The sequence below is a fragment of the Moesziomyces antarcticus genome, assembly GCF_000747765.1.
Source record: "Moesziomyces antarcticus DNA, scaffold: scaffold_v10003, strain JCM 10317, whole genome shotgun sequence".
NCBI lineage: Eukaryota > Fungi > Basidiomycota > Ustilaginomycetes > Ustilaginales > Ustilaginaceae > Moesziomyces > Moesziomyces antarcticus.
In genome coordinates, this window is record NW_014639007.1 from 65,951 (window position 1) to 92,942 (window position 26,992).

The 26,992-nt window shown below is 61.3% G+C and overlaps 8 protein-coding genes across 8 annotated transcripts; 4 read left to right on the forward strand and 4 right to left on the reverse strand.

The window, feature by feature from the left end:
• Positions 1-980: 980 nt before the first annotated feature.
• On the forward strand, positions 981-4,857 carry PAN0_003c1485 (DNA polymerase delta catalytic subunit; the record flags this gene model as incomplete). Its single annotated transcript, XM_014802444.1, has 2 exons — positions 981-1,077; positions 1,538-4,857. 2 exons carry the CDS (start codon positions 981-983, stop codon positions 4,855-4,857), a joined length of 3,417 nt encoding a protein of 1,138 aa, XP_014657930.1.
• Positions 4,858-5,041: 184 nt separating this feature from the next.
• Positions 5,042-6,862, reverse strand: PAN0_003d1486 (peroxisomal-coenzyme A synthetase; the record flags this gene model as incomplete). Its single annotated transcript, XM_014802445.1, has 1 exon — positions 5,042-6,862. The coding sequence occupies one exon, from the start codon at positions 6,860-6,862 to the stop codon at positions 5,042-5,044; it is 1,821 nt and encodes a 606-aa protein (XP_014657931.1).
• Positions 6,863-7,113: 251 nt separating this feature from the next.
• On the forward strand, positions 7,114-9,093 carry PAN0_003c1487 (nucleolar RNA m(5)C methyltransferase; Nop2p; the record flags this gene model as incomplete). The annotated part of the gene is made up of 1 exon (XM_014802446.1): positions 7,114-9,093. The coding sequence occupies one exon, from the start codon at positions 7,114-7,116 to the stop codon at positions 9,091-9,093; it is 1,980 nt and encodes a 659-aa protein (XP_014657932.1).
• A 128-nt stretch (positions 9,094-9,221) lies between these two features.
• PAN0_003d1488 (acyl-CoA dehydrogenase, long-chain specific precursor) lies at positions 9,222-10,802 on the reverse strand (the record flags this gene model as incomplete). Its single annotated transcript, XM_014802447.1, has 1 exon — positions 9,222-10,802. One exon carries the CDS (start codon positions 10,800-10,802, stop codon positions 9,222-9,224), a length of 1,581 nt encoding a protein of 526 aa, XP_014657933.1.
• A 998-nt stretch (positions 10,803-11,800) lies between these two features.
• Positions 11,801-15,691, reverse strand: PAN0_003d1489 (uncharacterized protein; the record flags this gene model as incomplete). The annotated part of the gene is made up of 1 exon (XM_014802448.1): positions 11,801-15,691. One exon carries the CDS (start codon positions 15,689-15,691, stop codon positions 11,801-11,803), a length of 3,891 nt encoding a protein of 1,296 aa, XP_014657934.1.
• Positions 15,692-16,419: 728 nt separating this feature from the next.
• PAN0_003d1490 (translation initiation factor eIF-2 alpha subunit) lies at positions 16,420-17,316 on the reverse strand (the record flags this gene model as incomplete). Its single annotated transcript, XM_014802449.1, has 1 exon — positions 16,420-17,316. The coding sequence occupies one exon, from the start codon at positions 17,314-17,316 to the stop codon at positions 16,420-16,422; it is 897 nt and encodes a 298-aa protein (XP_014657935.1).
• A 604-nt stretch (positions 17,317-17,920) lies between these two features.
• Positions 17,921-22,090, forward strand: PAN0_003c1491 (uncharacterized protein; the record flags this gene model as incomplete). The annotated part of the gene is made up of 1 exon (XM_014802450.1): positions 17,921-22,090. The coding sequence occupies one exon, from the start codon at positions 17,921-17,923 to the stop codon at positions 22,088-22,090; it is 4,170 nt and encodes a 1,389-aa protein (XP_014657936.1).
• Positions 22,091-23,761: 1,671 nt separating this feature from the next.
• PAN0_003c1492 (uncharacterized protein) lies at positions 23,762-26,251 on the forward strand (the record flags this gene model as incomplete). Its single annotated transcript, XM_014802451.1, has 1 exon — positions 23,762-26,251. The coding sequence occupies one exon, from the start codon at positions 23,762-23,764 to the stop codon at positions 26,249-26,251; it is 2,490 nt and encodes an 829-aa protein (XP_014657937.1).
• Positions 26,252-26,992: the final 741 nt, after the last annotated feature.

Sequence of the window (26,992 nt, forward strand, 5' to 3'; positions counted from 1 at the left end):
AAGAACTGTCCGAGCCGAGCCGATTTAAAGAGGAGGGCAGCAGCGAAGACGCGGCCAAAGGATCGACGCTGGAGCCCGAGGAAGCCGAGCGGAGCGGAAAGCGTGGGAGCAGCTTTCTGCCTGCCGCAAAGGCAGCCGGCTGACCTCTTTTGGCTGCGGGTTACCAGCGAGGGAAATGAATCAAGGCGTTGTGATGGCTCTGTGCGGTGCGAATGAGGTTGGCTGGAGCGAGTTGCCGGCGAGCGGAAAAGGGCAATGCGGAGCGATTTTGAGCGACTTGGTGTGATGGGCCGGGGGCAGCGTCAAATAACGTTTTGGACGAGCTGCATGCGCAAAGCATGTTTGGGTTGGATTGAGGCGGTGGCAGATGAGGTGGTGGGGCTCTTGCAGATCCGGTGCGGTTTTGTTGCAGCAGTCGGATTAGGATGAGAAAGCGATCGCCTTGTCGAGACGGAGGGTAGGCGCAGCGAATGGACGAGCCAATGCAGCACGCCGATGGAGGTTGATGGGCAAGCAGCGTGTGGACATGGCGTCGACGACTTGAAAGGAGTGTGGATAGCTGGTTGATGGGTGAGGGAGCGAGCGATGCTTGGGCCTCTCTACGTGCTCAAGACAATGGAGTGGCCGAGAAGCCCTTTGATGGGCACCCTCGAGGCGTAGCAGCGTGGACGGCTGGAATGCAGGTCGAATGGGTGCCGATGCACGACTTGCATGAGCTGCAGCCATTCAGAGTGTGGAGCCAAGTGCAAAGGGACGGCCTCTCAAGACGAAGGTGGGTCGAAGCTGAGCGGCCGTGTGCCCAATGTGACGACAACAAAGGGAGGTCAGCAGCGATTGCAAATCCTTCCCTCCGCGTGTGACTGCGCTCCGAGCTCGGCACGCTTTTCAGTGCGGAACAATGCCGATGCGTGCAGTGCAGCTTCGAGCCGACGAGCAGCCATTGCGACTGTGCTGTTGACCTCTGCAAGCGTCACATTCGGATGCAGGGCCAAGCGCAGCAAGCCGGTCCCGTGCTCGAAACAAGCACTCTCCACCTGCAGCCGCTGCGCAAGACGTCGGCGCTTCGTCCGAGTGGAGGTGACAGCGGCCATTGATCACATCCCGACAACGGAGCCGCATCGTTGCGTTCCTCCCTCTCGCTCCTCATCTTAGCGTATGGCCATGCCGATCGAGCTGCGGTCTTGCCATCACAGCCATGCTACTGTAGATGCTCAGCATCAAGCGCTCAGCTGGCCCAACCTGACGAGCTGTCAAGAGCGGACATCAAAGGGACCCGAGCCTACGAATTTCGAATTTCGACCAATCTCACATTTTGCTTTTCTTTTCGGGCGGTGTTGGTCTCTTCGCGCTCGATGCTCTGCTGCGCGGCACGCGTCGCGCAGAGTGGCCCTCAAAATTCCGCCTGCTCGCCCGCTCACTCACGCCGCTCAGCTGCTGCCCCAGAACGCCAGACCCTGGCCAAACCGTCAACGGTGCTCAGCCGGCATCTCCTTCGTCCGTGCCACACTTCGGCTGCTTTCCGTCACGGCCTCAACAGACTCATCGATCTCCGCCTCCCCCTCCTTCGACGTTGGCTGCACCCGCAAGCAGCTCAAGCATTTGTCGATCGGCACCTCCGCAAGTCGATTCGGATCCTCCGCCTTGGCACTCACCCTTCGGCAGCTTGCCGACACGCTCATCATGGCGCCCGTCTCGACAGACACGATGGCTCGGCCAACGGCCGGTCCATCATCATCGAGCAAACGCAAGATCGACGAGCATCACTCCTCCGCCTTCACAGACACGCTCAAAAGGCTCAAGGAGGAGGCCGACTCGAATCAAGACGTAGACGACCAGGCGCTCTGGCCTCGCCCCGACCTCGAGCCCCTCGACGTCGACAACGATGCCGTCACCTTCCAGCAGATCGATATCGAAGAACACCAAGCCGTAGGTCAGCCTCCCGCGATCCGCATGTACGGCGTCACCGCACAAGGCAACTCGGTCTGCGCCCACGTCCACGGCTTCCTCCCTTACTTTTACATCCACGCTCCGCGTGGCTTCACCGCCAACACCTGCAACGACTTTGCCAACCATCTCAACGTCCTCTTCGGCGCACGCACCGTACACAACGCACAGGTCGTCAGCAAGAAGAGCCTCATGGGCTACGCCGGCCAGGAGAACGTCGCCTTTATCAAACTCACCATCTCTGACCTCCGCAGCCTTCCCCGCATCCGCGGCTCCTTCGAACGTGGCGAGATCGGCTTCCGCGACCTCTTCACCGCCGGCGACGTCTGCCTCACCTACGAAAACATCGCCTACACCCTCCGCTTCATGATCGATCTCAAGATCGTCGGCATGAACTGGATCCGCGTCAAGGAGGCAAACTACAAGCTGCGTCCAGAGTCACAAAAGGTATCCCTCTGCCAGATCGAGCTCGACTGCAGCTGCGATGCGCTCGTCTCCCATGCTCCAGACGCAGAGTGGTCCAAGGTCGCTCCGCTCCGCATCCTCAGCTTCGACATCGAGTGCGCCGGTCGCAAGGGCGTCTTCCCAGAGCCTTCCGTCGACCCCGTCATCCAGATCGCCAACATGGTCACCCGTCAAGGCGAATCCACACCCTTTGTCAAGAACGTCTTTACGCTCAACACCTGCTCCCACATCGTCGGCAGTCAGGTGCTCTCCTTCAACAAGGAGATCGACATGCTCGAAGCCTGGACCAAGTTCGTGCAGGAGGTCGACCCAGACGTCGTCATCGGCTACAACATCGCCAACTTCGACTTTCCTTACCTCCTCGACCGTGCAAAGGCGCTCAAGTCCACCAAGTTTGCCTACCTCGGGCGCGAACGCGGCGTGCGCACCGAAGCCAAAGAGACCCACTTCTCCTCCAAAGCCTACGGCACGCGCGACTCCAAAAATACCGAACTCCAGGGCCGCCTTCAGCTCGACATGCTCCAGGTCATGCAGCGCGACTACAAGCTGCGCTCCTACTCGCTCAACTCGGTCTCGTTCGAGTTCCTCGGCGAGCAGAAGGAGGACGTGCACCACTCGCTCATCACCGAGCTCCAGAACGCAGGTCCCGAATCGCGTCGCCGTCTCGCCGTCTACTGTCTCAAGGACGCCTATCTGCCACAGCGTCTCATGGACAAGCTCATGTGCTTCATCAACTACATCGAGATGGCCAGAGTCACCGGCGTCCCCTTCAACTACCTCCTCTCGCGCGGTCAGCAGATCAAGGTCGTCTCCCAGCTCTTCCGCAAGGCCAACGAGGACAACTACCTCGTCCCCGCCTACAAGGGCGAAGGCACCGAGGACCAGTACGAAGGTGCCACCGTGCTCGAGCCCAAGGCGGGCTACTACGACCGTCCCATCGCCACACTCGATTTCGCCTCGCTTTACCCGTCGGTCATGATGGCGCACAACCTCTGCTACACGACCCTGCTCGACAAGAAGACCATCGACCGCCTGGAGCTCAAGCAGGACGAGGACTACGTCGTGACGCCCAACAACAACTGCTTTGCCACCAAGAAGCTGCGCAAAGGGCTGCTCCCCACCGTGCTCGAAAATCTGCTCGCTGCACGAAAGCGCGCCAAGGCGGACCTCAAGAAGGAGACCGACCCCTTCAAGCGCGCCGTGCTCGACGGTCGCCAGCTCGCGCTCAAGATCAGCGCCAACTCGGTCTACGGCTTCACGGGCGCCACCATCGGCAAGCTGCCGTGCCTCGAGATCTCGATGAGCACCACCGCCTACGGACGACAGATGATCGACCAGACAAAAGCGTACGTCGAGCGCCACTACACCATCGCCAACGGATACGAGCACGACGCCGAGGTGGTCTACGGCGACACGGACTCGGTCATGATCAAGTTTGGCGTGCCGGACCTCGCCAAGGCCATGGAGCTCGGCGCCGAGGCGGCGGCGCTGGTGTCCAAGACGTTTGTCGATCCCATCAAGCTCGAGTTCGAGAAGGTCTACTTTCCCTACCTGCTCATCAGCAAGAAGCGCTACGCGGGGCTCTACTGGACCAAGCCGGAAAAGTACGACAAGATGGACACCAAGGGGATCGAGACGGTGCGTCGCGACAACTGCCGGCTGGTGCAGACCGTCATCGACACGTGCTTGCGCAAGATGCTCATCGACCGCGACGTCAAGGGCGCCGAGGAGTATGCCAAGAACATCATCTCGGACCTGCTGCAGAACAAGGTGGACATGTCGCAGCTCGTCATCACCAAGGCGCTCGCCAAGGCCGACTATGCCGCCAAGCAGGCGCACGTCGAGCTGGCCGAGCGCATGCGCAAGCGCGATGCGGGTTCGGCGCCCGCGCTGGGCGACCGTGTGGCGTACGTGATCGTCAAGGCGGCCAAGGGTGCGGCGGCGTACGAGCGCTCCGAAGACCCAATCTATGTGCTGGACCACAACATCCCCATCGACACGCGCTACTATCTCGAGAATCAGCTGGCCAAGCCGCTGCTGCGCATCTTTGAGCCCATCATGGGGCCCAAGGCGAATACGATGCTCAATGGCGAGCATACGCGCGTGGTGCAGGTGGCCACGTCGAATGTGGGCGCGCTCATGAAGTTTGCGGTCAAGACGGTGCAGTGTTTGGGATGCCGCACGCCGCTGCGCGAGCAGAATACGCCCGTGTGCAAGAACTGCCGGCCGCGCGTGGCGCAGCTGTACCACGAAAAGCTCGCGCGCGCCTCGGCGCTCGAGGTCGAATTTGCACGGCTCTGGACGTGCTGCCAGCGGTGCCAGGGCAGTCTGGCGCAGGACGTGCTGTGCACCAACAAGGACTGCCCCATTTTCTTCAAGCGCAAGCGTGCGCAGAAGGACGTCGAGGATGCCGTGAATGTCGTGCAGCGCTTTGACACCGCGTGGTAGCCCGCGCCCAAGTGGAAAAAAAAATGCAGTCCAAGTATCTCAGTGTCACATTGTGCGAGTCGGGGCTAGGGGGTCTGCGCTCACAGCACACACAGTGCGGAAGGGGACGCTTCCCGAACGCGGACGCGGGGAGCAAGTGCATCTGGGATTTCGATCTGTAGAGAGGAAGCGTTTGGAGGTGGGTTTACAACTTGGCTCCGTCCTTACGCAAGAAGGTAGCGGCGACGTTCTTGCGCTGGATCTTGCCCGTTGCGGTCTTGGGAATCACATCGGTGATCCAAATGCGTTCGGGGACCTTGAACTTTGCGATCTTTCCCTGCATTGCGTCCTGGATCTTCTTTTCGTCCAGCTGGGTGTTGGAGTGGAGGATGACGACGGCGCCTACTTTTTCGCCGTACAGTTGATCGGGCATAGCAAACGACACTGCCTCCTTAACTCCCTCAACCGCCAGTAGAGCGGCGTCGACTTCGAGAGGCGAGATCTTTTCACCGCTTCGGTTGATGAGTTCCTTGATTCGTCCCACCAGCTCAACGTATCCATCGGGGTCTTTTCGTCCCTGATCGCCCGTACGGAAGAAGCCCGAGTTGGGTCCGGAGCGTACAAACGACTCCTCGTTGGCCTTGGCATTGTTCAAATAGCCCTTGGTCACGTTGGCGCCACGCGCGCTGACTTCACCCACATTACCCTGGGCCACCTCGTTACCCTGCTCGTCGAGAATGCGAATTTCGACACCGTGTCCGATACCCACCGTGCCCGGCTTGCGCTTGGCAGGCGGGAGCGGGTTGGAGGTCATCTGGTGCGACGCCTCGGTCATGGCATACGCCTCGAGCACGGGAGCCTGGAACGTCTTTTCGATGGCGTGGAAGGTGGAGGGCGAGAGCGCCGAGGAGCACGATCGGATGAAGCGCAGCTTGGGCACCGGGTTGGGCAGGGGCGAGTTGAGCAGCATCTGGTGGATGGTGGGCACGGCCGTGTACCAGTTGCACCCGTTGCCCGCCAGTTCGCTCCAGAAGACACTCGCCGAGAACTTGGGTGGGATCACGGCACTGCCACCAGAGAGCAAGGTGGCGAGCAGACCGCACAGAAGGCCGTGCACGTGGAAGAGGGGCATGACGAGGTAGGTGCGGTCGTGCGGGGTGAGGGTGTAGGTGCCGATGATGTTGCGCATGGTGGTGTGCAGGTTGGCGTGGGTGAGCGGCACACCCTTGGGTCTGCCTGTGGTGCCACTGGTGTGGAGAACGAGCGCGACGTCGTCGTCGCGCGGCTTTTCGAGCTGCTTGCTGGGTGCGATGCTGGACCCATCGGCCTTTCGAAGCGAGACGCTGCCGTTGCCGGAAGGGTCAAAGACGACCTCGACGACCTGCACGTTGCCGAGCTTCTTGGCGGCTTCGATGGCAGGATGACCGGCAGCAAGCGCACCTTTGGGCAGGAGGAGCAGCTGAGACTTGGTGTCCTGCAGGTAGAATTCGACCTCGGCCTGCGAGTAGTTGGGGTTGAGCGGTGCAGCGATGAGCCTCTGCGCACCCGTGGCGAGGAAGGCGAGGGTGAACTCGATGCCGTTGACGAGCGACGAGCTGACTGCGCTGCCGGGCGCGAGGTTGAACGAGGCGAGCTGCGCCTGAAGGTCGAGCACGAGCGCATGCAGACGCTCGTACGAAAAGGTGAAGGGCGTGGGCGACGACTTGGGCAGCACGATGGCTGTAGCTGAAGCGTCGAAGCCCTGACGCTGGGCAAAGACGGACATGAGGTTGGCCATGGTGACGTTTGTTGTGGTTTCGCGGAAGAGCGAGGGATGGCAGGTGATGGTCGGAAGGGATGCTTGGGGTGGGTCGGGCGTCGGCGGCCATCGGCTATCGATAGGATCGCGGAGGCGCCGGCTATACTCTTCCATCGCTCTGCGCATCTGCCCAACCGCGGGATTTCGCTCTTTTTCCGAGGTGATGGGCGATGTGACTCTGTGCTCAGATGTGACGTCTGTGGAGGCTGTCGCATCGGCGATCTCCATTTTTCCTCTTTATGTTAGGCCGGATCAAGGACGAAATGATATTCTGGCTTCGAAATTTTTGCTGCAGCTGAAGAAAAAAAAAAAAGTGGGGCCAGGCGCTGGAAAGATGCAGGTGCAGCTCCACAGCCCTTTTTGGCGCAGTCGAGAAGAGCCCAAATTTTGCATCAGTTGGGTTGGTGCTTCTTCTTGAGCCGCTACGCACCTTCTCTCACCACCATCGCCGCTCCTGCATAGTCACAACAGCTCACATCATGGGTCGCCGATCGAAGAACAAGCAGGCGCCCCCGCAGCCTCTGCCGGAGGACCGCCCCGTCAACAAGGGAAAGAGGAAGGCGCAGGAGTCGTCGCTGCCCGCCAAAAAGCAAAAGGCGACTTCGGGCGCCTCTGCCACCACGCGCACCGCCGCACGCACGTCTGTATCCAGCTCCAGACCATCCACCAAGCCTTCCACATCCAAGACTGCCGCAAAGCCAAGCTCCAAGCGCAAGCAGCCATCGCCGTCGCCAGAGCCTAGCGAGGAGGAGGAGCTGGACGACGAGGATGACGAGGAGCTAGAGGAGCTCGAAGAGGAGGAGGAAGAGGACGACGACGATGAGGACGAGGACGAGGAGGAGGAGGAAATTGAGGAAGCCGAGGAAGACCCGCTCGAGGCACTCGGCCTGCCAACGAACGGCAAGCTCACCGAGCGACAAAGGAAGAAGGCGCTCGCCGAGGCAGAACGTCTCGAGGAGCTGCTCAAGAGCCAGGGCCTCTCGCTCGACTCGGACGACTCGGACGACGACGAGCAGGACGGCGAGGAGGCAGAAGAGGAGGAGCTTGACGAAGAGCAGGAGCTTGGCGACGAGTTTGACCTCGATGAGGACGACGAGGTGCTGGGCGAGGACGACGAGCAGCTGGACGAGGACGACGAGCCCAACAGCGAAGAAGATGACGAGGACGAAGACGACGACGACGAAGAGGCAGACGAGGGCGCCGAGTTCATGCTGCCTACGCTCGAGGAGCGCGAGGCGGAAAAGATGCGCGGCGCGGATCTGCAGCTGGTGCACATGCGCATCCAGGAGATCGTGACGGTGCTGTCGAACTTCAAGAAGCTGGCGGTGGACGGACGATCGCGCTCCGAGTACGTGGAGCAGCTGCTGTCGGACATCTGCACGTACTACGGCTACAACGCCTTCCTTGCCGAGAAGCTGTTTGAGCTCTTTACGCCCGCCGAGGCGATCGAGTTTTTCGAGGCCAACGAGACGCCGCGTCCGGTGACGATCCGGGCCAACACGCTGCGCACGCGTCGACGCGATCTGGCGCAGGCGCTCATCAACCGCGGCGTCAACCTGGAGCCCATCGGTGCATGGAGCAAGGTGGGGCTGCAGGTGTTTGAGTCGAGCGTGCCCATCGGCGCGACGCCCGAGTACCTCGCGGGGCACTACATGCTTCAGGCCGCATCGAGTTTCCTGCCGTGCATTGCGCTTGCACCGCAGCCCAACGAGCGCGTGCTCGACATGGCCTCGGCACCCGGTGGCAAGTCGACGTACCTCTCGGCACTCATGCAGAACACGGGCACGGTTTTCGCCAACGACTCGAACAAGAACCGCATCAAGTCGTTGGTGGCCAACATCCACCGTCTCGGTTGCAAGAACGTCGTGGTGTGCAACTACGACGGACGCCAGTTTCCCAAGGTGATCGGTGGGTTCGATAGGGTGTTGTTGGATTCGCCGTGTTCGGGCACGGGTGTGATCCACAAGGACCAGTCGGTCAAGGTGAACAAGTCGGAGCGCGACTTTGCGCTGCTGACGCACTTGCAGAAGCAGCTTCTGCTGTGTGCCATCGACAGTGTCAATCCCCGCTCGAGCACGGGCGGATACGTGGTGTACTCGACCTGCTCAGTCATGGTGGAGGAAAACGAAGAGGTGGTGCAGTACGCGCTGCGCAAGCGTTCCAACGTCAAGATCGTCGATACGGGAATCAAGTTTGGCCGCGACGGATTCAAGGCGTTTGGCCGCAGCAAGTTTGACGAACGCATGCCTCTGGCTCGCCGCATCTTCCCGCACGTCCACAACCTCGACGGCTTCTTCTTGTGCAAACTCAAGGTCTCTCCCCCCTCCAACAACAACAAGAACGCCCCCGCGGCCGAGGCGGACGCCAACGCAGATGCAGACGCCATGCTGTCGTTGGACAACCCCGAGGACCAGAAACGCATGGAAAAGTCGCTCAAAAAAGCAAAGTCGTCGCGTTGAGCCCCGCTCCCCATCTCAATTTCATCTTGCTTTCACTCTGTTGTCACGCGCGAAAGCTTTGCTGTGGAATCATTCTGACATTTGCTCAAAGTGGCAAAGGCGCGTAACATTCGTAGGCGGGATCGCCTTTAGAGACGCGCGTTCTCGGGCATCATCCTGAGCGCCTGTCGGATGCCGAGATCGGCGAGCACCTCCTCGGAGCCACCGAGCACGGCGTCAAACTTGTAGGTGCGGTGGAACATCTCGACAAACTTGCCCATGCCCGTCTTTGTGAGGCCGCGACCGCCAAAGATCTGGACGGCGCCGTCGGCGACCTCGTGCGAGACGCGCGTGGACCACGACTTGAGCAGGCCGACCTGACCCGCGAGGAACTTGGACTGCTGGGCGTAGGACATCTTGCACATCTGGTACGTCACGTTTTCGAGCCAGTTCTGCGCAGCCTCGACGAGCGAGATCATCTGTGCGAGCTTCTGGCGGATGACGGGCTGCGAGGTGAGCGGCTTGCCAAACACCTTGCGCTGGTGGATCCAGAGCATGCACTCCTCGCACACGGCGCGTGCGGCGCGGATGGTGGAGCAGCACATGACCCAGCGCTCGTGGTTAAAGTTGGAGAGAATGTAGTAGATGCCCATGCCGTCCTCGCCGATGAGGTACTTTTTGGGCACCTTGACATTGTCGAAGGTGACGTAGGCGGTTCCCGCCGTGGTCGAGTAGGACGTCTTGATCTGCTTGGTCTCGACGTTGCCGGCGGAGCGCGGGATGCAGATCATGGCGAAGCCCTGGTCGGTCTTGACGGCGGTGGAAAAGTAGTCGGCAAAGGTGCCGTTGGTGATCCACTTTTTGGTGCCGTTGACAATGTAGTGCTCGCCGTCTTCAGTGAGGGTGGCGGTGGTGCGGAGACCCATGACGTCGGAGCCGGCAAAGGCCTCGGAGATGGCGAGGCAGATAAACTTGTCGCCGGCGAGGACGGGCTCGACAATCTCCTTCTTGAGCTCGTCGGAGCCAAAGTTCATCACGGGGGGCAGGCCGATGACCATGCCGCCGTTGAGGGCGTCGCCGAATCCGCGCTGGCCGCAGCGGACGAGCTCCTGGGTGAGGATGAGTTCGTGGAAGTAGTCGAACTCCTCGCCCTTGATGCCGGCAAAGAGGGTGCGTCCGTGGAGGTGCTTGCCGGGGCCCATGCGCATGGCGTTGATGCCGTTCTTGCCGAGCATCTTGACGAGCTCGACATCGGGACGCTTGCCCGAGTCCTCGCAGCGCTGCGCCACCTCGATGATGTTCTCGTCGACATACTTGCGCCACTCGCGCTGGAGGTGGCGGTGCGAGTCGTTGAAGTAGGGCGAGTGGTAGGCGGGGGTGAGCCAGGTGGGCTCTCCGTAGGGGACGCGCGAAGGGCTGCCGAGCGGGTCTGGCTTGAGCTTGGACTGCTCGCCCTTGATGGTGCCGATGATGAGGCGCTGGTACTGGGGCTTGGAGAGCACCTCGCGGCGGTGGAGGCCGAAGAAGGTCTCGGTGGCGTCCTGACCGGCGACCTCTTCGTCGTGGAAGACGTTCTCACCACCCGGGTGGAGCTCGGAGAACTTGGAGACGTTGTAGACCTCGGCGTCGATGACGATCCAGAGGTCGCCCTGCTTGTTGTGCTTGGCGACCTCCTCGCGCGTGTACTCCTTGCGCTGGGGGGCGGATGCGCCCTGCTTCTGTGCAGACATTGTGAAAGAAGGTGTGGGGGCCGGGGAGGGTGGGATGAATGCGGTGAGATGGTGGTGGATGGGAAGACAAGGTGCAAGTGAGGAACTGCCAGCGAGATGTGTGGCGGCCTCGACGGGTTGCGGGGTAGGCAGAAGGGAGGAGGAGCGGGAGGCAGCGATGCTCCGGCACAAGAGCCCACTCGATGGACCGGTTGACAGGCGGCACGACCGGAGCCTGGTGTCCGTCTCTTCAGGGTCGCTGAGCCCTTGGCCTAGAAAATTGGCATCCAATCCGAGTCGACTGGGTTTGTAATCCAGCCGAGAGAGAGCCTCACGCGCGCCCTTTTTTCGCTGCTTTCACGCCGCAATTTGGCAGAGCGCGCGCGGTCCCACCTCTAGGCCTCGCATCGCCTCGCCACTGTCGATCCCAGCTAGCAGGACCCTTTCCATTTCTTCGCCCCCCCCCCTTTGCGCGAGTAGCAACTGCGGCCTTATCTAACCCCGTCAAAATTGTGCTTTGAGCCGAGAGCCATTCTGCGCTATACAACCTCGGATGCATATACAGCGGGACACCATGGTGGTGGCGCGTCACGCAGCGCTGCATCTAGCAAAGATCCGCTTTGCGCGTGAAATGCACGTCGGTCCATGCATGAAGTCTAACTTTTCTCGCCCGAGTCGAGTGTCGTCCTACCCTTGCCTTCCCTTCCCCACACTCGAGGCATGGCCGTTGCTTTCCCCGCAACGCCTCCGCCTCTACCGAGATGCACCTCGCATGGCCCGCTTGAACACCAGCAGCGTCAGCTTCCCCGCACCATCCACGGACTCCGCGCATGAGCGACGCTCCCCTCGCTTGGGGTGCATGCGCGCGCGCGAACCCTCTTCCACCGGAGCGGAGCTTCCACAACTGCACTTTCCAACACCGCCCAAAAGTAACACAGACCCTCGCGCGCATTCACACCCTGAATTCTCCTTCTAAAATCATTTGTCATTGGCAGTCAGTTTGGCAGCCGGTGTTCGACCTAGCGACTCGCCATGTCGAGCGCCTTGAGCACCACCGTCAGCCCGAGGTCGGACGCCGTGATGGGGTCCATGACCGTCTCGTGCACCTCGGCGAGCGCCTTGACGCACGCCATCTTGCCTCCCGGTCCCAGCACGTATCCCGCCTGCGCCGGGGCATACGACACTACAATCTGACGCGCGCGCTCCGCCGTAGCACGCTTCTGCGCCTCGGTCCGTGGCACCACCTCGTCCGGCGTGCCAACCTCGGACCCCCATCGCCGTCCGTTCGGCCACATGGTCTCCGCCAGCTGCGCAATCCACTTGGCCGCATTCTCCACGTTCAGCCCCGCAGCCGCATTGTTGAAGCCCGCCACAATCGAGGACGCGTACGTCGTGCGCACCACCTGCTCCAGCACCCGCAGCATCCCGCGTCGCAGCGTCCATCCGCCCTGCACGTTGAACGCCTCGTCCGCCACCGCAAAGATCGACGACAACAGCATGTCCAACTGGCGCGCGCTCAGCTCCGATTTCGCTCCAGCCCCACCCGTTGCAGGCTGAGCACCACCGACCATCGCTGCGCCTTCCCGGCCCGCACGGCGAGACGGCGAAGCAGACGGCGAATTCGCGCGCGACACAAACGCCGACGTAGTGCCCGATGCCGAATCGGCCACCGGCGATCCCGGCACCTGCATCCCTGTCGCCACCGTCGCTGCAGTCGCTGCACTCGCAGCCGTCGCCGCCGTCGCCGTGGCCGTCTTGGCCGTCTGCTTGCCAACCATGCCAACGCCGCTGACGATGCCCTTGCCAATGCCGCCGAGCAGTGCGCCAGCGCCGCCCTTTCGACGCAGATCTTCCACCGACGCTCCCGCACGCGTACGGTCCAAAAACCGCCTGGCGCCACCTACCGCCGCCAGCTGCGCACGCTGATCCGCGTGCAGCAGCTCGCCCAGATACGCCTCGAGCGCACCGCACACCTCGGCGCTGCGTCGGCCCTTGACCACGGGCAGCCGCGGCAGCGGGCGGCTCGAGCGCGGCTGGCGCTGCACCTCGGCGTCCATCTGCTCAAACTCGTGCCACCGCCGCACCAGCACAAATCCGTCCGCACCAGCCCCGCTCGCCTCGCCTACACCCTCCACCGAGATCATCACCTCGAACGTGCGCACGTCCACCGCACGCCCACTCTCCGCATTCGCGCTGATGTCCGTCACGCTCACCTCGACGCTGTTCGACGCCGGCGCAGCGTCCATGCTCTGCCGAGGCGCCTCGGCCGCATGACCGGGCAGCACCATCGGCTGCGCGCGTGGTGGCGCAGACGGCACGCGCGGAGGCACCGACATCGGTCGAGACGGTCCCAGCGGCGGGCCCATCACAGGTGCCCCTCCCGCCGCCCCCGGCGGCACCGACGGCGCACGCGGAGGTGTCTGCGTTGCCGGCTGCAGCAGCGATCCTTGCGTAGCAGGCCCCGTCGGCTTCCTGCGCGGCTCGTACCGCAACGCCCCACGCTCCGAGTCGGTGCTCGAGAAGCTCGGCCGATTCTCGCGCTCCAAAAACGCGCGCAGCTGGTTCGGCTCGGGCGACTCGCTCCTCGCCATCTCGTCGCCAAACCTCGTCTTCATCGGGCTCGATACGGCACTCGGCGGTTCGCTCGTCCCTCCATCGCGCGCAGCTCGCAGCGCATTGTGCAGCTGCACCAGCCTTGCAATGATGTTCTCCCGCAGCGGCTCCACCACATCCATGTTGGCGCACCACTCGAGGTTCGTCAGCACCTGCTGTGCGCTGCGCCGAACCAGCACCGGCTGCTGCCCGTCGTGCGTCGGCGGCAGCGTGCTCGGCAGCTGCTCCAGCGCCTTGCTCAGGATCGTGCTCGCATCCGCTCGGAACGTCTGCTCGTCCAGTGTGGTGAACTCCATGATGCTCGCCAGCGTGTTGAGCTGCGTATGCAGCCGCAGCAGCGACTCGCCCTCGTTCGGCGCACAGTACCGGTTGCCCGGCTCTTCGAGGAACGCCTCGAATGCATCGTACGCCGCCGAGCTCCGGTCCGAGAGCAGCTGATGCATCGCCTCCAACGATGATTGCGCGTCCCCTTCGTTCGAGTCCATCGACATGCTGTCGCGCGACGCAAAGTTGAGCGCAGCAGCAACGGGGGCAGGTGCCACAATCGCGGGTGCGTCGTACGAGCGATGCTGTGGAGTCTCGGGGATCTCGAACCCACGCGGCTCGTTGGCCGCATCCGAACCCGTGTTCGTGCGCAGGCTCTGGCGCAGCGATGCGGGAAGCTCTGGCTCGTCAACCCCCGACGGCATGTCTAGGTGGTATGCGGGCGCAGAGCGGTTCGCATGGTCATTTGCGCCGGTCCGGTTTGGCGAAGGAGACCCCGGGCGCACCTCACCGGCCTCCCTTTCGGCCAAAAGCGCATACCGACGACGTGGCGACGTGGTGCTCGTAGGGCTGGCGGTGCCGCTCCCGGAGTTCTGTGCGCGCGCCGACGGATCGGCAGGCACCATGAGCATGTTGCCGAATTCATCCACCGTGCCTCCGACCACATCCACGGCGCGCTCAGCAGCATCGGCCAAGGCGCCCAACGCGCCTGTCGCGAATCCACCCAGCGCCGAAAAGGGGCCCGAACTGTTGGACTTCTTGGGCGGTGTCGCACGTGGCCGAGCGCGATCGGCCAACGCAGCCGGATGCGATGCTGACGCTGGTGGCATGCGAAGGTTCGCTCGCGGCTGCGCGTCCAGTGACATCTTTGGCTGCGGAACGGTGTCTGGCGATCTTGAGCGCGGCACCGGAGCATGAAAAGGTTGTGTTGGCAGAGACGAGGTCGGAGGGACTGCTTCCTCGAATGAATTCGGTTGAGTGGCGCGTTTGGCTGGCGCATTCGAGGCTTCCGATGTCTGACGGTCCAAAGCAGCGGTATCGAGCGACTTGAGACGCTCGAGCTCTTCGGGCGAGATGGTCTGCGCTTCTAGGCTGGTCTCAGAGGCGGGCTCGGCCCACTGGACGATCTTCTGGTTGATAAAGTCCGGGTCGCCGATGGTGTGCACCACCTGCCACGCCTGCTTGGCCACAACCTCGGTGAGAAGCAGCATGACCACGGGGCTCGAGCGCTCTGCAGGTGCGAGGTTGCGCGAGAGAAACTTGCGCACCGCCTTGCGCAGTGCATCCACACGCGCGGCGGTGCTGGGCCAGGTGGAGCGAGCCGCCGCCGCCGCAGCCGCACCGTTGGAGTACTGATTCGAGATGCGTCGACGGCGCAGCGACGAGAGCAGCACGCTCTGCACTGTAAGCAGCATCTCTGCCGACGTGTTGGCGCTCTTGAGCTGGCGCGATCGTAGGTAGACGCTCGTGGCCGTGTGCGAGATGTTGGCTTCCGCCGAGATGGGAAAGTTGGGATGTGCGAATGTGAGGTTGTCGTACCAGCCCTGCACAAAGTCGCGCACGACGAAGCGGATCATGGTCTGAGAGCTCTGCCGGAGCGCATTGGGCATCTCGCTGAGCGAATAGAGTCGGTCGGTCTGCATGAGCGCATCTTCTTGCGACGCAGCATCGGCGGTGGTATCGTCTTGGGCGGATGAAGCGTCGTTGGAGCGTGCGGCTGCTTCTGGCGTGTAGGAGAGGAGGTAGCGGGCGGGATCAAAGGTGGAAAGGCCGCGTTTGTCGCCGGTGCTTGGAAGCTCGAGCAGGGTGCGCACCCATGGATTGCACACGAGAAGCGCCGAGACGACCACCACAAGCACCGCATTGCGCACGCCGATGGTGAGCAGTGCCACGACGAGGCCGACGGTGAGCGCGGTGGGGACGAGGTTGGCATGGCTAGCCGCGCCGTGCTGGGACAAAGCCGGACTGGCAGCCGCGTCAGCAGCCGAGTCGGCAGCCGGCTTGGTATCGTTGGTTGATGGCGCGAGGCTCATTCTTGTCGAGATGGATGGATGTGGTTGGCGTGAGGCCAAGGAGTAAACGACTTAGCGCCGAGACAGCATGGCCAAAAAGATGCGACGATGCTCTCGGCACTGGCGAGCTTCCAGGATACAGTCTGCCTGTTGATGGAGGAGCAGAAGAGAGTTGCAACCCAGCACGCAAAAGCGAACGTCGATTTGGTTCTGCGTGATGACAGTGACAGTGGTGCGTTGTCTGGGCGTACAGAAGCGAGCCGATCGTCGGACGGTGCCGCCGATGCGCATTTGTGCCTTTTTCGGTGATGACAGCCCGGCTAAGCGGCCGTCGCTCCACTCCGGAAACCCTTTTTTCGCGTCGACCGAGCAAGCGCTTGAGGCGTGTGAAGCGTGTGAAGCGTGTGAAGCGTTTCCCTTTTCTCATATGATGCTCGGCGATCTCACACGACCGCTTTGCAGCAGCCGCCTTTAATCAACTGCTTGGGATATGCCTGGATGCTTTCCCACTGCTGCTCACACCTCACCGGCTACTGTGGCCCTGCTGAGAGTCGCGGCGAATCTTTGCAATGCCAATTGAAAGTATCATGCAATGGATTGGGTCGGATCGGTCGGCCGTGCTGCGAGACCGCCAATAGGGGGTCGAATACTGATACAGAGTGCAAGCCGTGCTCTCCTGCTACGGTTGTGAGAGCGGAGCAGCCGTGCGCAGGCCTTTAAGACCGGTGAAAAGTCTGCACAGCGCATACTTAGTCGTCGCCCTCCGAGTCCTCGTCGCCCTCGACCTCGGCGTTCTCCTTCTCGACACGCGCCATGAGCTGCTCGAGCTCCTGGTCCTCCACCTCGGACACCGTCTTGGGCTTCATCTTAATGTTGACGTCGCCGCCGCTGGCGCGGATGCTCTCGGTGATCTTTTCGAGTGCCTGCTCCATGAGCGCAATGCCGCCCACCTTGTCGGTGGAGTTGGTGATGAGCACGTACAGCGGCGGCGCCACGAGCTTGATCTTGATTGGGATGGCCTCGCTGGAGACCGCCTCGCCGGCACGCAGCGCCTTCTTGACCGCATCGATGCCCTCGTAGCCGAAACACGTCACCTCGACGTCGGCACGGATCTTGACCGGCTGCGGCGTCATCCTGCGCGCAATGTTGGCGTGCAGCTCCTTGCGCACCTCGTCGTCCATCTGGATGCCTTCGAACGTCTTGTCCATGTCGAGGATGGCGAGCTTGAAGGCGTCAAACGCGTGGCCGTACTTGTCGTGCAATGGGAAGACGATCGAGTCGTACAGCTCCTCCACCTCGCGTCCCAGCTTGCCCGCAACGTGCGCCATGATGCTGTGCACCGCTTTCGACTTGGTGAACTGGTCCTCGCACTTGACCACGTCCTCGGGCGACACTCGTCGCTTGGACAGGTCGATGTAGCCCTTCTCCTTGTCCACACGCAGCACCACCACCACCTCGTTCCTGCCCACGCGGATGAGCTTCTGGATCGATCGGATACGACGTCTGGAGAGCTCGGAAAGCAGGATCATGCCCTCGGCACCGTCGTACTCGAGCAGCTTGACGTACGCGCCCATCTCGGCGATCTGCTGCACCTGGCACATGACCACCTCGTCCACATCGGGCAGTTCCTTTTTGTAGAATCGCATCTTGGCGGGTCTGGTTGGGGGTTGGAGAGGGTGTGCGTTCGAGCGCTGTCTAGGTTCGGATCGACGGATCTGGTGCGCGGGTCGACGTGCTGAATTGTGCTGCGGCGGCGGTGTGGTCGAGACTGGTCGGTCCGTGTACAGTCGCTGTTGTAGGTATGCCGCAAAATTATGGTGTCAAAGTCGAGAGCAGCGAGCAGGTTGGAAGAGGCTCAGCAACACCTTCGCCTTTGGACTGCAGAAACCTCGAATCCAGATCTGCAGGTTGCGCGCGGTTGACGGCGCTGGAGACTGAGCAGCATTGGGCGAAGAATCTGCCAGCCCTTTGTGACTGGACCTGTGCCTCGCCTCGCATCTTCACGTGATGGGCCCCTTCTGCCGCAAATTTCTTCCTATCGGCCGCAAGCCTTTTCCATCCATCGCTGACAATGTATTCCAGAGGCCTAACATTCGTAAAAATTCGCCGATGTGGAGGCTTGCCCAGCCAAACTTTTTGTGACCAACAGGGTCCAGCTAGAAGACCCTCTCCCTCTGCTCCCGACACCAACCGACACCTTGAATGCTCGCACCGCTTCCTTCGACAACGGTCTGCCCGTAGCCACTCCGTATGAGTGCAGACCGCGGGCAAGATGGCGCTGCTGACCATGCCCCCGCCTCGGCTCGCCCACTTCAACCTCCGCGCTTCAGTTCCTTCCGACCGCTCGAGTCCGCCTCCACAGCCAGCCCGTCCAGCAGCACCGACAAACCTCCTTCCGCCCTTTCTCCGTCTGTGAGTGGAGCATCACTCAAGACCAGTCGACATCGAAAATCCGAGCACTCCAGTCAACGCTTCCGCAAGAGCGAGCGGGAGCGGGAGCGGCATCCCGACCAGTCGAGTGCTGCTGGTCCGTCGTCCCGCGGGGAATCAAGCCACGCCCGTGATCCAAAGCTTCGGGACGAAAAGCGCAGCCACCGCAGCCACCGTGACCATAACCGCGATTCGGGCTCTTCCAAAGACAAGCGTCGACATCGGTCGCGCTCGCCTTTCCGCTCATCAAGATATTCCGAACACCGCAGCTCTACCCGAGTCGACTCAGATTCTTCGTCAAGAAAGCCTCGACTCGATCCAGAGCATCCCGGCAACTCGTCGACGTTTGATCGCGACTTGTTCTTTACCGATACCAGGGGCGATCCAGATGCTCTGCTATATGGCCAAGATCGAGCCAAGGTCCCTCGATCCCATCGAGTCTCCCGCTCGATCGACGCACTCGGTGCGGCTTCGCGCGACCCTCTCACCTCGGAGCGAGACGAGCCTCGGTCAAATTTCCCGGACCCTTCGTCCGCTTTCTTACCGCCACCGAAAGCACCCGACTTTCCCTTGACCGCAGAGGCGTTTATCGATATCAATCAGGACTCGTACGCAGTTGGTGATAGCTACCCGCCGCCGCTTCCTGGTGCTGGGATCGACATCAGCGAGCGAAAGAGAAGGGCACAGGCCGCCGTCGACGCCGTCCCGACGGATATTGATGCTTGGCTCGAGCTGGTGCGATGTCTTCCGCTCGTTTCCTTAGCTACAGCCGGAGCATCGAGCTCGACGGCTACACCGTCCAAAGCACCTCAGACTGCGGGCAAGGACGCCGCCTCAGTCGATATCCAGCTCTCCGTCTTTGATCGGGCCTTTGAGGCAGCACCCAGCAATCATCGCTCGATCCGCCTCCATCTCGAACGGCTGCGCGTTCTGACGCAGGCCGACACATGGCAGCCGTCGGCAGTCCAAGCCGAATTCGTACAGGTCCTGAATCGCTTCCGCCACACGGACCTGCCGCTCGGCACGAACACCGAAGCCAGTGTCGTTGATTTTTGGCTGCTCTACCTGTCGTGGCTCGAGTCGTCGTGGTCCATGTTCCATTTCGACCAGCTCCTCGACACCTACAAGGAAGCTTTAGACAGCCTGCGCGGACATCTGCTGAGTGCCGCGGCAGCAGGGCCTGCGAGCGATGCTGTCGAAGTCCTAGCGCAGGGCATGCTGGCGATTCTCGCTCAGCTTCTCAATACTTTGCGCAAGAGCGGATATCACGAATATGCCACTGCGCTCATCCAGGCAAATCTCCATTTTGGTTCGGACCTGGATTCCACAATCACCCAGCACACGCATCGCGTCTGGCGTCCCGCAATCGAGCCTAATCAGAGAAAGCAAGAATATCAGCGACTCGTCGGGGTCGTTAGGGAGGCATGGGACACAGGAAGCATCGCCAAGTCGACAGAAGCTTTTTCTGGGCCCGTCTACGGGTCTGACCGGAGCACTCAAATGACGACTGTACAGGATGCAGCCCATAGCGATCATTTTGCATCGCGATGGCTTCAAGCCGAGACGACTCGCTGCAATCATCGAAGCTCTCCGGCGCGCCTGGAAGATCTGCCGACATGGGAAATCGAGGGAGACGAGATTGACCCGTATGCCACAGTCCTCTTTGACGACTTTGCCGCATTTCTGCTCCCGCTACCCTCCGAATGTCGTGCGCGCCAGATGCTTTTGGACGTATGCGTCGAATTCACGAAACCTGCACGCGGTCTGATGTCCGAGATAATGTCTTGGACCAGTCAAGGCTGCTGGTCAAATCAGCAGCTACAGCCCGACTTTCAGGGCTCGATCGATGCCTCCTTCTGGCCACGAACGCTGCACAGGGCAGACGAGCTCGGACCCAAACCTATCGGCTCCTCAAGCGAGTCTGCGACTGCTCTGTCGAGCGTCCGTAAGGTGCTCAGTCTGTTGTCTGCCAGGGGCATCCACTTGCCGTCGAGCGACGCTTCAAGCTCCGTCCTGGATGATCTTCTTAACAGTCAAGCACTGGATCCGACCCTTTCGATCCCGGACCAGCGCCGACTGTGGGTCTTGCGCATCTACCTCGAGCTGCATCCAGTCGCAACAGTGGTCGACGAGGTCGACGTGCGCAAGCTCTTCGAGCGCGCCACGAGCACCGAGGCGGGAATGCACTGTCCGCTCCTGTGGCGTCTCTGGGTCGACTTTGAATCGCGCTGCCTCGACTGCATGCTCTCAACCTCGCAAGAATCGGAGACGACAGAGCCGAAGAAGCGCGGATCATCAAAACGCAAAGCAAAGGAGAAGCAGGTCGCCAGAGCCAAATCGGCGTGTCTCGATGCAATCCGTGCGTGTCCGTCTTCAAAAGGCGTCTACCTGGTCGCTTTCACCGCTCGGCTGTCACGCGTCTTGACTCAGCAAGAGCTTGTCTGGATCTTTGACACCATGGTCGAAAAGCAAATTAGAGTTCAGGTGGACCTCGTCGACTTCATTCCGCAGGATCCCGGCGCTGGACCACAAAAGGACGACTCCGACGAGTCGCGGAATGACCCTTTTGATCCAAATTTGCCGTACACCAAGCGCGATCCGCGCTACGAGCAGGTCGGTGGTGGTCCGTCCGCGTCCGCACATCATGCGTCCTGCGCAATCGATCTGCTCCGACAGCAAGCACAAGACCAACCGCGGCCTATCGGACTCGAGAATTTGCCGACGGAACTCGTTCATGAGATCCTCGTGCTCTCACGTTCGGACACTTTCGCCGTTGCGAGTCGGACGTTGCGCACCCTCTGCCAACAAGCGAGCGTGACCGATCGCGTCGACTACATCATGGCACGGTGGGTGGACCGCTACGTGGCGCACAAGATCGCACATCCGTGTCGAGCCAAGCACAAAGCGTGCAGGCGACAGACGAGTCGAGTGATTGCGCTCTGGCGAGAGCGTGAGCCTGCGTGGCCTGACTATGTCGCCACGCTCACGGTGGAGCCGTGCGAACTCGATGCGCTGCGTACGGCAAAGCTGGACGTAGTTACTTTTGCAGCCGAGCTCGGCATCTGTACAGTGCAGGTACTCGAGCGGTTGGTGAAGTGCGCGGCTGCAGCCAGGATCCCGCGCGCGCTGCTCGGTGCTTACCTGCGAAACGAATCCGCAAACGGTCCGCTTGTAGTGCACGAGGCGCTGGAAAGACTCGAAGTGCCGCAACCGCAGCTGCCCAAGCGTCTCTTCCGTCACATTGACATTTACGGCTACGCCGAACCAAACCCTTCGGCCGTCATCGAGCGTCCCAAGAAGAGGCGCAGAGGGCGCAAGGGAGACACGAACGACTGTACAGAGGTCGGGCCGGTTTCGAGTGAGGAGGCGTTTCCCGAGTGGCTCACGCGGCTCCTGAGAAGTTTGGGACGTGATGCTCCGCATTCTGCAAGATCACACGCGACGGAACAGGCCCACGCGGAGTCGGCAGCACCCAATGGACTGGCGGACATCAAGCGGGCGCACCCGAGCGACGAGTCGGACGCGATCAAGACGAGCGTTGGGGCGGTGCCGAAAGCTGCGGAGCTGGAGCTGATTGTGACGCTGCTGTACCAATACGGAGCGGACGCCAGCTCGCACAGCGGCTATCCGCTCGCCATGGCTGTCCACCGCGGATCCTACTCGCTCGTCCAGCTGCTTCTACTATTTGGCGCCGACCCTGGATGCAAAGACGGACTGGCGGTACAGATTGCGATCCGCAACGGCAACCTCAATCTCCTCCGCTTGCTCATCGACGGTCCGTGCCTCGACCACGACCTGACGAATCTGTTGCCGCTGCAGCCACCGAGCGCTCCACCACAGCTAGGCTCGCCCGTCTATCGTCTTGACCACGCGCATCTCCGCCTGGCGATCCAGTGCAAACACTGGCACGTGGTCGACTTTATCTGGCACGACCAAAACGTGTCGCCGGACATTGCGTGTCTGCGCCTGCTCGACAAGCTCAAGCCCTAGACAGCTCAGTCCTGCCCACCATAGATGTTGCCGATTCGCCGATGTCCAATCCCGATCCGTTCAGTCCTCAAATTGCTCCGCGGCTAAGTATTATAAATTTAACCGGACGGAGGTTGACTTCCGATCCGATTTTGAGGGAAATTTTCGCAGGAGATGCCAAGGGAAAAGGCGCTCAAAGAGGAGGGTGCATGGCTAAGCCCTATCGCTTGGCGCCAAGGAGCCGCACTGATTCTGTGGAGCCTCACACCGAAGTCCGCGGTATTCGACCAACGACCACGCGGTCCGGTGCAAGCGGGAGCAGGCGAGTGACGCAACCGAACCAACCGCCATGCGGATGAGGCGCTACACCAGACGCACCCGATAAGTGACCACACCTGATCGCCATGCACATGCGACTGAACCGCGTGATGCATCGGATGCCTGCAGCGTGGTCCTGCTCGTGTGACCTGGTACAATCTGCAAACGCCTCGTCGGAACGCAGGCGTGACATCGGCTGGCGTTCCGAGCACACGCGTTGCCCGCTGACACACGCTGGAATGGATCACGCTGCTCGACATCGGCAACACTGCTGGCTTGCTCAGACAATATCGGCTCGCACCGACCCGCGCGCTCGGCCAGCCCGAAATCACCGGAGGGCCATTTCAAAAAGGAGAGCGAGACAGCATGCTGCGACCTCGCTGCATGAAATCGGGATGCACGATCGTCAGCGCCCTCCTCACACGACCGGGTCTCTGGCACCATTGGTTGTTGAGTGTTTTTTGGCCCTCTCCTGACCGGGTTTGGCACTCCGCGCGCGCGAACCGCCGTCTCTGACGTGCCAAGCCTTGGCTCGCATCGGAACAATTTCCACATGTGCCGCCGTACCTTTGCGCCTGTCCACACTGCACTGGTGCCCACCGCTGACATGGCACTTTTCGGACACTTTGCGGTCTCCTTCGGCGTTCACTGCTCCTCCGTTGCGCCCAATCTGGCTCTTCGCATCGTCACCGTTGCCCACCACGCCCTTGCCTTGGAACTGCAGGATTGGCGCTGGCCATGACCAAAGTTTCGACGACTACGGCTGCCCCCCCCCCCCTGACTGCAGCCTACATGTGGACGATGCTGACATGTTGTCCGGCTATCTCGCATCCGATCCTGTCCATGTGCTATTTGGCCGAGCGCTCATCAAGATCTGTACCGTCACAGTGAACGTCGGCGTCAACCGAGAGACCCTTCCGTCCCCTGCCGCCGCCCCTGGCTGACGCTTGGCTGGCGTCCGACTTGCTCGCACGATGTGACCACCCCGTCCCTATTCGCCCAATGCCCGTGCGACTTCAGGGCCGTACGAAGGCACCGTGATCTGCCAGCTTTCTCGGCTTGCATCCGACGCCCGCCGAGGCGTTGTGGAGAGCCAAGATCTCACTGTGGCTCCGCTCGTGCCTCTACTGGTCCGGCCGAGCCGTGTGCCAGCCTAGCCATGTGGTGAAGTTTGATGTCGCTCTCTCCTCGAGTATGCCTTCGTATCCTTCGGCTTTTGAGCTCTCCATCATCTCTTCTACTTTGATCCAATCCTCGACTTGGCAAGCTGCCTGAACCCCTTCCATCTCTCTTTGCTCCACCTTTAATCCTTTGCGAGAGTCTGTCGATAGCCGGTCACAGCTAGGCGCCAGCAGCAAGTCTTGGCGATACAACATGCTGCGCTACCTCCGGCCGTTGACCGAGCCCTTTTCCAGCCGATATCGACAATACCTTCCGCTCCCAACCAGCAGTCCCCGCGGCAGTGTGAGCGCACAGGGCGATGCCGTCTCCACCCACGGCAGTGCGCCTGGCTCTCCCTCCAACCATGTCTCCTCTGCGAACGCGCAAAGGTCCAAGGCCCGTGTGCGTCGCCGCTCACTCTCCTGGCATCTGAGACTACTCTTGCTTCTTGCTGTATCCGCTTTCGCCCTTCACGCCGCCTTGCGCCACTTCTTCTTTCCAGCCGCGCCCTCAACCGAGGCATCACGCGCCGAGGCGCTGGCCATGCTAACCGATCAGCTAGCCATAGAGTCCCCGACACCTGCTTCCCAAGCATCCGCAAACCTACATATCAAAGCCAAGACTGCAATGTCGCCCGAGTCGGTGCATCGCGTCTTCGCCGATGGCTCGCCTGGTGCCGCCTCGCGCGAGGTCATGCCCATTCGAGCCTACGACGCTCTCAGCGACGCCTGCATCGAGCAATGGGTCGTCCACCATCGCTGGGGCGACGCATGTCGTGGGACCGATATGAGCCACAGCCTCCGCTTCGACGCCGTCTGGGCCTGGGTCAACGGCAGCGATCCAGCACAGATCCTCGCGCGCAACACCTACAAGCCCTCCTCGCCCATCAACGTCGATGCCGCCCATCGCTATGCAGACCACAACGAGCTGCTCTACTCGATGCGCTCTCTCTATCACTCGTTTGGCGGCCACTCAATCGGCAAGATGCACATCATGGCATCCGCCTATCCTCTTCCACAAGAGGCTGTCTCGTCTTTGGGAGCATCTTCGAACACCACCCTCTACGCGGGACAGATCCCCTACTGGCTGAACGCGTCTTCCGACACACAACAAGACAAGATCCAGGTACACCACGACGCCGCCTATTTCCGACCCATGCAGCTCGACGATCCCAACAAGCTCTCGCCAGCCGATGTAGATGCATGGCGAGCACAAACGCTGCCCAGCTTCAACAGCCTCGCCGTCGAGTCGCAGCTCTTCAACGTGCCAGGCACTTCCTCGGACCAGCTCGTCTACCTCAACGACGACTTTTTCACCATGGTGCCCAACGAAGTGTCCGATCTCAGCTCCGCGCTCTTTGGTCCCGTCATCAAGAGCGACACGCGCCTCTTTTCCTTCTACCGTCCGTCGGAGCACCCTTTCCAGCGCCACTGGAACCCCGCTGGTGAAGAGGTGGGCATCAAGCGCGCCGCCTGGATCCTCGGTCAGCGCTTCCCCATGCGCTCGCTCCCTTATATCACTCACCACCCACGCACCCTCTCGCTGCCTCTGCTGCGTGAAGCCGCGCAGACGTTCCCAGAGGCGTTCAGCAACACCACCCTAGCACGCTTTCGTGCCCAGAAAGAGGTTCCCGACTCGATCCAGGCCTTCTTCCTCGCCAGCTGGTACATTGTGGAGCGTCACCGCGAGGCGCTTCTCTGGTCCTGGGCTGTTGCCAAGTGGGGCGGACGCGACGGCGTGCTCGATGCCGCCACCAAGCGAGCCATGTGGGACGAGATCAGGATGAAGACCAGCGAGTCAAAATATGTCGGCACGGAAAGAGACGCCGACACCTTTGCCGTCAGCAGGCCGGTCCGCCGCTCTCGCGACCAGGATCGCGTCATCTTCGAGCAGGCAGGCGTACCGGCGCCCAAGAACACCGAGTATTCCTTCTCGTCGCACGACGGCCATGCGCTGTCGTACCTCGACTGGACCTGGCCGTGGCAACGCTCGCGCGACGGATACCCGGATCTCAGCGAGCACGTGCAGGAGCGCGGACATGCTCGTTCCTGGATCCCGTCGTCCTCATCCGGCTCGTCGCGGTCGAGCGTATGTCGAATCTCGTATTCCGCGTGCTTTGCACCGCAGAACGACCGCGAAAGCGCAGATGCCTTGTTCAAGCGCATCGCCTTCGCGCCGAACACCGCGTCCAAGTGCGGCGACTGCATCATGGCCGCGCTTCTCACCGCTTCAGGCGAAGCAGGCATCTCGGCTTTCCTTCCGCCGCACTCGGCCCTCATCAACGTACCCGCCTCGAGCGACAAGATGGGCTCGCGGTCCCACCTGCCGCTCACCGAAAGCTGGCGCGCTACCGACTTTTCGCTCAACTCGGTCTTGCATATGAGCTCGGAGCTCGCTCCCGCATCCGAGACTAGACGCATCTCGCTTCGCACTTGGTGCACGCGCCTCATTCAGAGGTACCAGTACGTGCTTGGCGCCACGCCGTCCACCTTCTACAAGGTCGAGTACGCCTCGCGCCTCCCGCACCAGCTCGAGGCCGTCGACCGCTCTCTCGCGGAAGACTCGCACCCCACCACGTTCTTGTGCCTCAACGACGACATCAAGGAGTCGTCTCAGGGCACACTCAAGCTCAACCGCATCCTCAAGCGCTGGTTCGCTGCGCACTGGTCGCGCCCGCTCCCAGGCGAGCTTGGCCAGTCCTAGCATCGTCATTGTTCCTCTTCCCGTTTCGCTATCATCTGTATTTGTACCGCATTCAATGCATCCTACTGTTTGTCATCACCGTAGCGAGCGCCCATGTGACTGTCAAAAGGCTAATCAGCTCGACGTCGACATGAATTGTCGGCGCGCGCGGAATTCACGCAGAAATTTCGCACCGAGTTGTCACGGAGCCGCATGATTGATTTGGTGACAGGTGTGTGATTCGACTGACTGGTATTCTCGTTCCTCGCAGCTCGGACCCACCAGCATCCGTCTGTAGCCGGACGAACTATACCGAGGCTGAAGAGTAGCCGTTGACCCACCCTGCACGGTGTCGCGCTCGGGCCGCTCCTCAGATCGCGGTCCGTGGTGATCAGGACTCCTCGCTAGAACTGAGCACGGGCGACTCTTGTTCGTTCTCCGCTGCGCAGTGTCCTCCGCGAGCTGCACATCTTTTCCCCGCTGTCAGAGCCAAACGCTTGGGACCCCAATGGATCTCCTCACACTCTCTCTCACTTTCTCCCTCTACCTCTCTCTCCGTACGTCGACGGCGGTCCTGATCGGTTTTATTTGTCCATCGCAGTGGAGAACGGAGTGGACCGAGCTTTGGCAAGCTTTAGCCGACGATGACAATTGGCATTGAGTGCAATGCTTAGGGGTGGCTCGGGCTCATGGACGCCTTCTAAAACGACAGCTCTTGAACCACTGTGTCTTTCCGCCGCAACAGTCGATATGGAGAGAGGA